We start from the raw sequence: 14,450 nt of genomic DNA, 5'->3' as shown, positions 1-14,450 counted from the left end.
CTGATAACAGGTGCTTTCTGACTTGGTTCATTTATCTTGAAAGCAATTGTTAGTAACTCATCAGGATTCTATGTGGGACATTGAGTTCAATGTCTCTTACTAACTTACTGCAAGAGAAGAATAGCAGCACAGCTTGAACCTTGAGTGGTTGAATACCTGGTAATAAGCATGTTTAGATTTGGAGAATTTAACCCAAAGATACCGAATGTATTTTTGAAATGCATTGAAATTGAGACTCTGGAATCCCAAGAATTCTTTTGTGCAGGGTTATTATAAACGTGGCGGTGGTTTAGTTGCTCAGTCCTGTCCAACTCTTGCAGCCCCATGGGCTGTAGCCTGCTAGGTGTATTTTGTACTTTCTCTTATGTATTGCATTTCTGCTTTTTTTCTGCTTATGAATTTAAATCCTTGGCTTCAACTAAGTATCAACTACCAGGATGCAAATATAAGCAACTGGGTATCTGAATTACAGTCTGTTTCATCTGCTTGGCTCAAAAATATGAAGTGATTTTGATATGTGTTTTTTAACCTTACCACATTCAGACATGCTGACCTGTCCATAAGGAGATGGTAGGATTAGCTCACTGCCAAGCATCCAGGAAAGTGAAAGTGAAGTCGCTCAGTCGTGTCCGACTCTTAATGACCCCATGGACTGTAGCCTACCAGGCTCCTCTGTCCATGGGTTTTCCAGGCAAGACTACTGGAGTGGACTGCCATTTCTTTCTCCAGGGGATCTTCCCAACCCAGGGATCGAACGCGGGTCTCCTGCATTGCAGACATGTGCTTTACCATCTGAGCCACCATTGGAGTTATTTTTTTAGAAAGTGGTTGATTTAATGGCAGGCTCGCCTGTATTCTTTAGTTTACTTAACCAGAAGAAAAAATACTCTGAGATTAGTGATCTGGAAGCAGAGTTTTCATCTGTTCACAGTGAACTGGCCTGTATCGGGATAAACACCACAACCTTGACTTCTTTAACACTTGATCTAACTGGCTTTGCTAACTGGCCCAGACTTGGAAGTCTGTTTGCACTGAGTCTGTTCATGCCCCAGTAGCTTTCTTCATCTGGGTCACAAAAGCTGAAACTGTGATGTGCTAGCAGAATCACTAATGTGGTACCTCACTTCTTCTGCTTAGAGGCCCCAGATCTAAAGCAGGAAGAGCGACTGCAGGAACTGGAGAGCTGTTCTGGACTGGGTAGCACATCTGATGATACGGATGTCAGGGAGGTCAGTTCCCGCCCCAGCACACCAGGCCTCAGTGTTGTGTCGGGTATGTCTGTCTTGTTTTAAGGAATAAGGACTTGAAGGTGTGTTCCCACTTCCCCCTTTATAAAGTCAATAGCAAAGATATATATTTTGTTTAAGATCTGAGTAACTCCCAGGAAACAGTTATTTCTTCGGGATCTGACATCTGTGAGAAGTTACTATGTGCCTTTATAGAACTTGTCAGAGTGGTTGATAGACAGTCTGTGTGTGTTCCCTCTATAACTATCTGTTCTTGGTAGCCTCTGCTACTGTATTTAGCTGTCGTGTGGTAATTCTGATTATGTTGTACAAATCAAAGTAAATATATTTAAGCAATAGTACGAGAAAGGATATAATACCAAACAACTCCCTTGTAAAGAACTGGGACACAAAAGAATGTGAGACTATATACATTTCTCCAAACTTCATATACTTTTTGTGTGGTTATTTTGTTGTTCTTGCTGTTAATTTTTTTACCATATATGTATATTTTTTTTTTTTCTGAAGGCATAAGTGCAACCTCTGAGGATATTCCCAATAAGATTGAAGATCTGAGATCTGAGTGCAGCTCTGATTTTGGGGGTAAAGATTCTGTCACTAGTCCAGACATGGATGAAGTCACCCATGGTAAGAAGGGGAAATGAGAATGACTTTTATTAATAGAAATGATCACATCCATGACTGAAACTGTCAGCCTTAACACATTGCTGATGGTGATATCAATTGTTATACATCTTTGGGGCATTATGTGTATAAGGCCTTAAAATAAGGTTCACAGACTAAATTTCATTCAGTTAATCCATTGTAGGAATCAGTCGTAAGGAAACAGTTGATGTATGGAGAAAGTCTTAGGCACCAAGATATTCTTCATAATATTTATATTGGCAGAAAACTTAAAACAACCTAAGAACTGAAAAATAGAATGGCTAAGTGAATTTTGAAGTAACCACTTATTAGAACTTGCACAGCTGTTTTTTAAATACTTTAAAGAATATGAAATAATTTGGAGAAATACCTAGAACATAATATCACTTGGAAATTTTATCTTAAAGCATTTTATATATAAGATAATAAAATGTAAAAAAAAAAAAACCTATCCTAAAGAAAGCACTGGGAAGAAGTACCAGAGTGCTAGTAAGTAGTGATTTTATATACTGTGTAATGGTTTTTTTTTTTAATTTGTTTTTTAATTGAAGGATAATTGCTTTACAGGATTTGGGTACTGGGTTTTGAAGTACTTTTATTTTTACATTTTTGTTTATTCTAAACCAAGGTTTCTTACCTCAACACTATGGCATTTTGAGCCAGGTGATTCTTTGCTGTGGGGCCTGTCCTGTGCATTGTAGCATGTTTAGCAGCATCTCTGGCCTCTGTTGGAAGCGTACCATCCCCTTCTTGTGCAGTCATGACAACCAAAAGTAAAAGTTGCTCAGTCGTGTCTGACTCTTTGTGACCCTATGGACTATACAGTCATGGAATTCTCCAGACTAGAATACTGGAGTTGGTAGCCTTTCCCTTCTCCAGGGCCTCTTCCCAACCCAGGGATTGAACCCAGGTCTCCCACATTTCAAGCGGATTCTTTACCAGCTGATCCACAAGGGAAACCCAAGAATACTGGAGTGGGTAGGTAGCCTATCCTTTCTCCAGCAGATCTTCCTAACCCAGGAATTGAACTGGGATTGCCTGCATTGCAGGCAGCTTCTTTACCAACTGAGCTATCGGGGAACAACCAAAAATCATTGCCAAATGATCACTTCGGTGGTACAGTAAGCCCCAGTTGAGAACCACTGTTCTAAACCAGCAGTTTTCAGAGTGTCGTGTCCATGGTCCACTGAGGGCCCTTATGACCTCTCAAGGGGTTGGGGAGGTATGAGGTCAAAACTGGTTTCATATAATAAAAGGTTATTGTCCTTTGTACCATACTGACGTTGCACTGATAGTACACAAGCAAAGATGGGTAAATTTGCCGAGGCCTTTAGGACAAAGCAGGACAGCAGGACCAGGCTACCAGTCACTGTATTCTTTTCTCAGAGTTAAAAAAAATAAAAGTTTTACTTATGAATGTGTTTGATAAAGCAGTAAAAATTATTTAATTTTATATCTCAACCCTTGAGTACACATCTGTCTAATATTCTGAAGACACAGGAAATATCCCTAATGGATTTTTGCTGCATTCTGAAATATGATGGCATGTCTAAGGAAAAGCTTATATGATTGAGTTATGAGCTGAAGTAGCTTTTTTTTTTCTTTTTTCATTGTTTGTTTTTTCATGAAACATCATTTTTACTTGAAAGAATGATAAGCTGTAGTTATTGGTACTTGGGTATTTGGCAGACATTTCTTGAAAATTAACAAAATGAGCCTGTTATTTCAAGGAAAACAACTTACAGGGTAGAGAGTTTGTTGCCAGTGATAAAATTCAGGCTTTCAGATAGAAATCAGAATTTTTGAAAGCTTTGTGTCTACCTCCATGAGCATGACAGATTACTGCTATTTAAAAACTTTTCTGGTGAGATTGGTGGTGATACTGAGAGTGTCATTTTTTCTGGATATTATATGATGAATGGTGTCAACATTTGGAAGATCTGCATTTATCTAGTTGAACCAGTATTTTCCAGATGACCAACACATGATGTAACAAAATCATGCTTGGGTAAAAGATTCCTTCAAAGTGCAAGACAGACCACTTGAATTTTAATGTAACAGTACAAAAAAGTTCGTTGGTCTGGTTTCAGCTTCCAAATTGTAGCTAACCTTTAAAAAATAGTTATTACTGCCAAGGTTTGGTATAGTATTTGAAGAGTAATATCCACAGTTTCCTGAAAAGGCTGTTAAAATATTATCTCCTTTCTACTTGCATATCTTTGTGTGATCAGCTTTTCCTTATATACGTCAACCACAACAGCACAGTGCAACAGATGGAAAGCAGAAGCAGATATGAGAATTTAGCTGTGTTCTATGAAGGAATTTGCAGAAATGTAAACATGTCACTCTTCTGGCTTTTTATTTTGGAAAATATAGTTACTTTTCACCTAAAAAGGTTATTTGTGTTACCATTTAATGAGTGTATTCAATTGAATTAATATATGTAACATTTTAATATAAAATTTATCAAAAGTTTAAATGTTTTATTTATATATTCTTTTCAGTTTTAATTGCTAGTATGGTTAACTATATTAGATATAACCAACCTTATATGAGATATATAAGATATATCTTATTATATATCTTATAATATATCTTATATTAGTTATAGTATTATATATAACCTTACATATAAGTAAGGTTTTAGGGTTAAGAAATTGTAAGGGACTTTCCTGGCAGCCCAGTGGTTGAGACGCCACACTTCCACTGTCAGGTATGTGGGTTGGAACCTGGGTGGAGAACTAAGATACCATGTGCTGTGTGGTGCAGCCAAAATATAAAAAAATAATTTAAAGAAATTAAGCATGTTTTACATGACCTAAGACCAAAATCTTGAAAACTGATAATTCTAAGCTATCTTTCCTAATGATAAACTATTTCTGTAGTTTTTAGAAAGGAAAGTAATTATAAGACAGAACAAAAGGAAAATCAATTGGAAAAATCATAGTATCATTCATTATCAAAAAAGAACTCAGACTAGAAAGTTTAGAGCAACAGTTTCTTTCATATATTTGTGAGTTTTAGTCTCTACATACTTATGTGTTTTAATAGTCTCTCGTTTTGATTGTTTAGACATATGCTTAGAGGGGGCTTCCTAGGTGGCACAGGCGTCAAGAATCTGCCTGCCAGTGCAGGATATGCAAGAGACATGGGTTCAATCCCTGGGTTGGGGAGATCCTCTAGACTAGGAAATGGCAACCTGTCCCAGTATTCTTGCCTGGAAAATTCCATGGACAGAGGAGCCTGGTGGGCTACAGTCCATGGGGTCGCAAAGAGTCCGACATGACTGAGCGACTGAGCACTCAAGCTCAGAGGAATCATCTTTTACTCTGTAGCTTTAAAATAACGTATTTTAGAGGTTCAAGTTTGTTTTGTGGTATAATGTAGCTTGACTCACTTTCGTTATGAGTTCTCTGTTGCTGAGAACAATAGTGAATTTCAAGTTTTAGAACTTTTAATTTATGCTCCTTCTGTAGGTAGTATTTGTTTTTATAGGTGAAGGCAAAGTGGACTCAGGAAACTTAAAACATTCTGAAAGTTTTGATGATTTTCATCTTCTGACTCTGCTCTTTGCAATAACCACAATATAATTTGGCCATTAAAAGTAATAGGCATATGGATACTAGACCACTTAAACATAATTAAAATCCATGTATGTAGATAAAAACCTAAAGTGAATTTGACGTAATCAGAATATACTATTTATTAGACTGTTTTTTCTGGTATGCCCCTCAAGTTCTGATTGGTCAAAAAGGAAACCTGTGGAAGAGAGAGCCTTTTTCGCTGCGTGGAGACCGCCTCTGAGTCATGACTCCTGAGTTGGTCACACCGTCTGCCCGTGTCTTTCAGGTGCCCACCAGCTGACCTCTCCTCCGTCTCAGTCAGAGTCTCTGCTTGCCATGTTTGATCCATTGTCTTCGCACGAAGGTAAAGTAGTCGGGTGAACTTTCTGGCTCCTGTTCTATCACGGCCAGAAGAGCAGAACTACAACCCCTTTGTTCATGCCTTTTGGGACCAGTTGTGTCTCAGCTGAGAACGTTTTTCCTGTGTTGCAGGGGGAGCTTCTGCTGTGGTAAGGCCGAAGGTTCACTATGCCCGGCCGTCGCACCCACCCCCAGACCCCCCGATCCTGGAAGGAGCTGTGGGAGGAAACGAGGCCAGGTTGCCTACCTTCGGTTCCCATATCCTGACTCCAGCTGAGATGGAGGCGTTTAAGCAAAGGCACTCGTACCCCGAGAGATTAGTTCGCAGCAGGAGCTCCGACGTCGTGTCTTCTGTCCGGCGCCCGATGAGCGACCCCAGCTGGAACCGACGCCCAGGGAATGAAGAGCGAGAACTCCCTCCAGCCGCAGCCATTGGTGCTACTTCTTTGGTGGCTGCGCCTCACTCTTCATCTTCATCCCCGAGTAAGGACTCCTCAAGAGGAGAGGTACGGGACACAGGCCATGCAGAAGAGCTTGCTCGTTATGGTCAGCTACAGTTAGTGTTCCATCTGCCTAGTTCTCTTGATACCTGAAATTAATGCGGAATATATAAATCTAGGGTGAAGGAGGGACAGTAGTCATGTCTAAAGGTGGTTTGTCAGTCTGGTATGTCCAGCACCTTAACCCATTAAAAAAATCCCTCTACTTTGGTTTTGTAGTATCTTGCATTTTTATGATACTTTTAACTTTTCTACAAGTGATTTTGTATCTCATTTAAACCTCACGGTTTCCTTCAGAGATGGATAGAGGAACTGCTTTTTTTCTTTTTCCAATAAGTTATTATTTTTAATTTTTCAGCACTCACAGGGTTACTAAAAAAAGTTGGAATGAGACACAAAGAGCCTCCCTCCCCCAGCCTTGTGAGACTTAGGTGCCAACCCGATGCTCCAGTGCATATTTCTCTATCTTTCTATGTAGAGAAACATTTCCAGTTCAAGAACAGCAGAATTCATGTCTCTCATTCTGTGTTTGCAATTCCCTTCTCCAGCAGTGAGAAGCCTGCTTTCATGATTCTTCATGTAGGTACTTAATTGATGAGTCTCCCTCATGTAATGAATATCCCACCCCCACCACTGAACCCTCCCTGGGTGCCCTCATTTCCCTTCTTAGGTTCTGATATCCCATTCACATGGATGCCCTCAGAGAAGGTATTTTTAGTTCCAATTTTGTAGATGAGAAAACAAAAATAAAATGATTTGTCTAGGGTCATATCATAGATTAGTAAAGGAATTATAGTCTCTGCCTTTTGACATGTAGTCTTAATGATAACTCATAATTGATGGTCAAAGCAGCAACTTTGCAATTGGTCACATCTAGCTTTGAGCAGCTGTGCCACATCCAGTCTGAATAACTTTGGGGAACGTGGGGAGATAACCTTTTTTAGCCTCATATTTCTCATCTATAAAGAGGGCTTAGTAATAATATTTATTTCCTGAGACTATAAATATTATTGTTAAGCCCTTTTGCTGCCCTGGTAGCTCAGACAGTAAAGAATGTGCCTGCAATGCAGGAGACCCAGGTTTGATCCCTGGGTCAGGAAGATACCCTGGAGGAGGGTATGGCAACCCATTCCAGGATTCTTGCCTGGAGAATCCCATGGACAGAGGAGCCTTGCAGGCTATAGTCCGTGGGGTTGCAAAGAGTCAGACACGACTGAAGCCACTTAGCACCCACAAGGCTACTGTGAAGTTTAAATGAGGTAATACATGTTTTTCATTCAGTGTTTGGCACACAGTACATACTTAGTTTTATTATTAATACTACTGCTACCTCTCTCCAAATCTCTAGATTTTATCTGCATTGCATTTAGTCATCCCTTATGAGTATTTATTGAGTGCCTACTCTATGCTGGACTCTATTACCCTTTTGGCTTACTGATAGTAGTGAGATAATGCCTGCCCTCAAGTAATCAATCAGTCTAGTGCTTGAAAGGTATACGTCTATGTTCCAGAAGCTGCCTGTACCACAATAAGAACAGTTTTGCTTTGAAGACAAATGAGTGGTTTTTGTATTTTACAGACTAACTAAAATCCTTTTCATAGTAATTTATCCTGCTGTCCAACTACAAATAAAACATCAAACTTTTTCTACAGACTGAAGAACGCAAAGATAGCGATGATGAGAAATCAGACAGGAACAGACCTTGGTGGAGAAAACGTTTTGTTTCTGCCATGCCCAAAGGTAATTTTATAAGATATCAGAATGCAATAATAGCAACAAGAAGCAAAGCCCCCAAATCTCTTTCAGAGAGCTAAAATTTCAACTCCTCTGGGAGGTTCTTGTGGGGCCTGAGTTTCATGCTGTTTTGAGGTTATAGAAAATGCTTTCACTCAGGTGAATGCTAAGGTACAGCTTTAGAAGTGATAGTTCCTGTTCTTTGCAGGAAGTGGCAATGGTTTCATAAATGAAAGTCAGGCAGGCCACAGTTGTTTAAATATTATATTCCATTGAAGTTAAACATGTAGGACTTTTGACATATGTATTGCTAATAATTACTGCAGGAAAAAGGGATGCTATTAATAAACATTGAAAATTCATTCTTTACATTCTTGGAATAAACTTAAGCTTCTTATGTTTATAATCATTGAGAATGATAATACCCTGAATATTAGTGTTTATTCTGGAAGGCAGTTGTGTACATTGTTCGCTTTTTTTGTGTGAATAGCCTGGCATCATTCCAATAGGTATTGAAATCTGAGTTGGCAAAAGCATCTCTTCTAGGAAGGAGAGATTATCCAGAACTAAAGGGAGGGGCTGCTTCCGAAGGCCGCTTCTCGGCACTGTGGTGCTCAGGAGCTGAGGAGCACTGCTCTCACGCCAGACTCAGGCCCACTAGAGGAGGAGAGAATGAGGCTCAGAGCTTTGAACGTGTTGTGTTTTTTTGAGCAGAGGTTAAGAGGCAGTGGTTTTGATTCAGTGCCAGTAGATTCCTGTTAAATCCTTCTTCCTGTGGCAGATGACCTCAAAGCAGATTCTGAAAACTTCTTTAAGAACCTTCAATGCTATGTTAAGAATGATAATCAGTGGACACTCGGGATTTCTTAGCTTTTAAACTTTTCACCTTCCTTCCACTTAGAAATGTTGGCACACCAGTTAACTCCAGAATGACTGCTGTCTGCCGAGTAGTGCAGTATGTTATATGTCACACTACTGACTTTATTTAATTTCCAGCTCCTATACCATTTAGAAAGAAAGAAAAACAAGAAAAAGACAAAGATGATCTGGGGCCTGACAGATTCTCAACACTCACAGGTTTGTAGACTCATGGACTTCCTGGCTCCTTCATTCCCAGAGCACATATTTCATAACACTTTCTCTTGGGTGCCATAAGCGTTGCCTTTTTAGACGAGTGTGTCTGTGTGTGTACAGTGGGGAGTATGTTCTCATAGCTCTGTGGTTTCCAGTTGGCGGCCACAGTGTGCTCTTCCTGCAGACCGCCACCACCATCATCATCCTCATTGTCATAACTTGCATTTATGATGAGGCCCCTGACCCTGAGCCTCTGGGCCTGCCCTAGCACCCGACATCTTAGTGGGATGACGACCTCCCATGCCTTTGAGGAAAGTGTGGTGACGGTTTCAGCGTTGTGCATGCCGTATCTTTGGATCATTGACGGTAGTTTCCTTTAACGTTGATTGTAGAAGTCTCAGTTTATTTCCATCTATAGTTCTTGATTATTCAGGATCACTGAAATTCTGTTTTACCTAATCATTTCCTTTTTTCCCCGAGAAGTGTTCAAACAACATCAGTAGATTTGTAAACTTGACCAGTTTTTTTACAGCTTGAATCATTTTAACATTGTTATCTGACCCAAGGAATATATAACTAGGGGTTGGGTTCTTACCTCATGCAGCATTTGTATTTTTGCAGCTTCTTTTTGGCATATTATGAATGAACACCCTGAAAGGAAAAAGTATGAGAGGTAGTATTGACAAGCCAACCATGAGTTTGATAGCTGTGTACTGTCTCCAGTGACTGCAGAGCGTCTGGAGGGAAATTAATTCCTCGTCTCTCTTTTTCTTGTGTTGATTTTTAAATTATGTTATCCTACTCAGGTAAAAAGAAGGTTTTTATTTAAAAATGGGATAAGTTTCAAAAGAACATCCTCCTCAAAGAGCTCAGCATAGTACAGGTAGAATCCCATTTCACCGCATAGCCCCATCATGTCTAGCTCTGAAATACATGTAGACGGTTCTATGCCCCGGCGTCCCTTCCTGTTTATTTAATGAAATGACTTTCCTGGAATAAAGGGCTTTTATCAGCAGTAGCTGTGCTTTCAGGCCAGGTTTCCTGCTGAGAGCAGTCAGGCCTCATTCAACCAGCAAACACTTGTTGAACATCTGACTCATGCCAGGCACTGTGCTAAGGGTTGTGGGTGTTAAGTCAAATCACACATGAATCTTGGCACTTAGTCTGATTGAGAAGAATTGGAAAGGCATAGTTTGGGCAAGATTTCCGTGTTTTCTTACCATGCTCCTCGTTTTAGAACACCACCACCATTTACAGAGTGGAATACTCAATGAAGAAATCTCAGGTTTTCAAAATGTTTGAATTAGTAACTTTGGAGAAGTTTTAAATTATTTTTTATTCGTGTCTTTAGGCAATACATTTTTATTAGTTCTTGGTGCCTAAAGGAGAAGCTAAGTTGACTAAGTTTTTCCCATAAAATATTCCATTTTGTTTGTGTTTGATTCAAGCAGTTTAGCTGCCCGACTGGTGCAGAAATTTCTACACACTCTTAATTAATGACTCACGGAAAAGTATCATTAAATCAATTTTTTGGAATGTTATGAATTTCTTAACAGTCTGTCCATCATCTCGCCACCTTTTCTTTTTTTCATATTCTCTCTGAATCTTTCCATACCTAGACACGGCTTTTCATGATTAAATCAGAGTTGTATCCTTTTACCACACGTTATTTCATAAACCCTCTCCCAGTTTCTCCTAGACATAGGTGGTTTTTTAATCATTATTGGCTCTTGGATCATCTATCATGATTTTATGGCAATGTAAACCATTTTCTTGCTTTTGGATATTTAATCATATGCAATTTTTTTTTTTTTACTATGAAAAACTACTTAAGATAAGTTGGAACACTCATCCCCTTGTACATATAGCATTTTTTGTATGTTTTAGTTATTTGTTCTTGTTGTTTATTGTCCTCAGATAAATTTTTTTTAAGTGGCATTATAGAAATAAAGGTTATAAGCAACATTATTGCTTTCACTATGTTTAGCCTTTTTTCAGAGCTTTCAACAGCACTCAAAACCAATAGCAGAAAGAAGATTTTGTAACAATAAAGGTTTTGTAAGTTTTCATTTTGAAGATCATGTTTTTTTAGGACTTTCTTACCATGCATTGAAATTATTATAGCAGAAATTAAATTATTTTGGCAGTTGTTTCTCCCTACAGTTTTACCACAATTTTACAGAGACACAAACACTAAATATTGTTTTTTGTAGAAAGAGAAGAAGAGCCTGTGAGCATGCCACTTAACCTCTTTCTACTTAGATTTCCTTTTCTTGAAAATAGGGGTGGTAATGGTACCTCCCTTGTAGGGTTATTGTTCAGCACAGTTCCTGGCACGTGCTAAGCTCAGTAAATGTCAGCTGCTATTCACACTAGCTGCAGTTAACACATAGGAATATATACATTCTAGTGATTTTTTAAAAATATATGTTTTAAGACTTTTTTAAAAAATGGGATTCTACCAGAGTGTGGATATTACCTGCTTGGCCTAGATCTGTCTCAGGAATTCACATCTCACCGTGGAACTATGTTTTGTCCCATAGATCTGTAGCACTTCTTTGCTTTGTTAACTGTTAATTAGTGACATTGCCATCTGACTCCAGGAAAACATAACTGATGTGCTTATTTTGCTGACAGGATAGTGGGCCTGTCAGTACCTGTGATGGTGGTAAACCTTTTCTCTGTGTACGCCAGGTACAATTCAAGCACTCTCCCAGAATGTCTAGATTCTCTGGGAGTGCCTCTGACGCCACTGCATGCACAAAAGTGCTCTCTAGTCCAGCACCTGTAACTGTCATGGTGAGATTCAGTGAGATAGAATATGAATTACCTGAAGGTTTTAAATACGGTGTAGAGAGAAAAATTCATGAAGGAAAAGTGGAGGAAGGCATTTTAAAAGTATTTAAAAGGGTTAAGTTTTAAGTCTGAATACGTTTTTTCCTCCTTCAGCATAGAGATGTCTGAATAAATGAAGCCTGAGTATAAAAACGCCTTGTTGGAAGTTCTGTTAGCATGCATTGCTAATAACAGTGATTTGAGTGTAAACACTGTAGGATCCCATCATCCATTCAGTCTGCACTGAACTGTTTGACAATGTCATGCAGAAATCTGACGATGATGAGAAAGTGGAGCTATTCGTCCCGATTTCATGCCTTGGCAAGGCTCTCAGACCTAGACCTGGGATGAGTAGGCAGCTGCATGGTGCCTCTTATAACACTGAGATATGTGCTCTTTTAAAGTCTTACCTCCTAATCCGCCTTTGGGATTATGCTACTGGTGTCGTACTAACATCAGAGTGGATGCAAACCAAGGGGCACTAATTCTCCTCCTCTCCTTTCCCTCCCGCAGATGATCCCAGCCCGAGACTCAGTGCACAGGCTCAGGTCGCTGAGGATATTCTGGACAAATACAGGAATGCCATCAAACGCACCAGCCCCAGTGAGGGAGCTCTGGCAAACTACGAAAGTGCAGGTGACCATCCTGATAAAGAACGGAATAGGAACTTTTATGTCACTGCCATGAAAGTGGTCTGAACTGAAAGTAGCCTCTTTCTTTTTTAACTTTTTCTTTTACATTGGAGTTAGTCAATTGACAGTGTAGTTTCAGATGCACAGCAGAGCAACCCAGCCACATACACACGTATCCATACGTACACACGTATCCATACGTACACACGCGTATCCATACACACACACGTAGCCATACGTACACACGTAGCCATACGTACACACGCATATCCATACATACACACGTAGCCGTACGTACACACGTAGCCATACGTACACACGTATCCATTCTTCCAAGTAGCCCTTTAGTAGCTCCCGTAAACAGTTGTCAAAAAACCATGGTATAATCCCCAAGATTAATATTAGAGCGTCTCTGGAAGAGTCTGACAAACTGAACATGAGTTGGCTCAAGGGGGACTCACAGGAGCCTGAGAAAACCACCTACTCTTTTTAAGTTTTAAAATAACAAAAAAGTTGGAATAGTACAGTGAAGGTCTGTTATATTCCATATGCCTAGACTTACCAGTTGTTAATGTTTTGCCACATTTTCTATATGTATTTTTTTCCTGAAGTATTTGAAATGATCTCCTAAGAATAGAGATTTTTTTTCCACATAGGCACAGTATCTTTATTACACTAAGGAACTTCTCATTTCTTTTGATTGTATACATGCATGTATTATCTAAATGGATAAATTAGAAACATAAAAATAACTGTGGGGGCACCATAGGTCTGTGCTGGCTGCATTTGTGAGTTTGTCCCCAGCTCATTCTCAGGTGGGGAGGATTGGGGGGGTGTCCCTTGGAGTGAGGATGAGGGGTCTCAGTGTGGCCTGGCCGAGAGGGTCACAGCCAGCTCCTTCCTGACTGGGCAGGATTCCACGTCTGAAAAACGAGGGTGTTATATAAAATGATTTCTGAGACCCCCTTTTAGTTCTGTGGTTCAGTGATTGTGGTTACAGAGTATTATCTTTATTAAGTTAATAAAGGTTTTCATTGTTTTGGATTATAATTGGATAAGAAGTAAAATTATTCTCAATTGCTCTCTTGATATATTATCGTTGCAGGCAGTTTATTTATATGTTTGAAGTTTCTTTTTTTTTTTTCCCTTTCTCTCTCAAAGAACTCTTTTCAGAAGGCACAGCTTAATTTATCGTTGAGTTGCTCTGAATACCTACCAGTACTAGAATATTCCGGATTAACTTGCTTATCCTTTTTGCGGGGGGTGGGATTTGTTTAGAAGTCATGGGTGACGGTGAAAGCGCACACGACTCTCCTCGTGACGAAACCCTGCAGAACATCTCCGCTGACGATCTCCCAGATTCTGCGAGCCAAGCGGCTCACCCTCAGGATTCAGCCTTCTCTTACAGGTATTTCTTGTATACGACTTAGAATCTTTGGGTTTGAATTTGTCATCACCATTGCAGTCACTTCAAGTCAGGTGTTTCTTTGAGTCCCTTAATAAACATGTAGAGCAGGGAGGTAAGAACGAAACGCTGTGCACTGAGAAGACTTTGCTCGCCTTGTGGATGTCATATACAAAGGCTTTAATTCAGAGAATGAAAAAGCCAAGCAAACCTCATGGGCTCACAGGGACCACATATTGTTGAGTAACCCACTTCCCCAGTAAGCCTACTGGAGCCCTCCCAGTTTATCATCTTCCTCATTCCCTCGATTTCTAACACAGTTTGAGAAAATGACTTTAGGAGCCTGAACAGTTGTGCACGGGCTTAGTTGCTCCAAGGCATGTGGGATCTTCCCAGATCAAGGATTGAACTCCTGTCTCCTGCATTGGCAGGCAGATTCTTTCCTACTGAGCCT

General features: G+C 39.7%; 1 protein-coding gene across 4 annotated transcripts in view; it reads left to right on the top strand.

The window, feature by feature from the left end:
• The window catches only part of GAPVD1 (GTPase activating protein and VPS9 domains 1), a 68,361-nt gene that overhangs the window by 38,897 nt on the left and 15,014 nt on the right, over nucleotides 1-14,450 (top strand). For 2 of the 4 annotated variants that reach the window (XM_070378994.1, XM_070378993.1), the window contains exons 12-19: nucleotides 1,138-1,272; nucleotides 1,755-1,874; nucleotides 5,742-5,819; nucleotides 5,948-6,321; nucleotides 7,969-8,056; nucleotides 9,047-9,127; nucleotides 12,473-12,595; nucleotides 13,870-13,999. In XM_070378994.1, coding sequence (XP_070235095.1) covers nucleotides 1,138-1,272; nucleotides 1,755-1,874; nucleotides 5,742-5,819; nucleotides 5,948-6,321; nucleotides 7,969-8,056; nucleotides 9,047-9,127; nucleotides 12,473-12,595; nucleotides 13,870-13,999 — 1,129 coding nt within the window. The remainder of the gene's footprint in view (nucleotides 1-1,137; nucleotides 1,273-1,754; nucleotides 1,875-5,741; nucleotides 5,820-5,947; nucleotides 6,322-7,968; nucleotides 8,057-9,046; nucleotides 9,128-12,472; nucleotides 12,596-13,869; nucleotides 14,000-14,450) is intronic. The other 2 variants (XM_070378996.1, XM_070378995.1) reach the window with 1 other exon arrangement.

Source organism: Bos mutus, chromosome 11 (assembly GCF_027580195.1).
Source record: "Bos mutus isolate GX-2022 chromosome 11, NWIPB_WYAK_1.1, whole genome shotgun sequence".
Taxonomy (NCBI): domain Eukaryota; kingdom Metazoa; phylum Chordata; class Mammalia; order Artiodactyla; family Bovidae; genus Bos; species Bos mutus.
The sequence above is the reverse complement of the archived record's forward strand: the minus strand, read 5'-3'. Positions and strand labels throughout refer to the sequence as shown.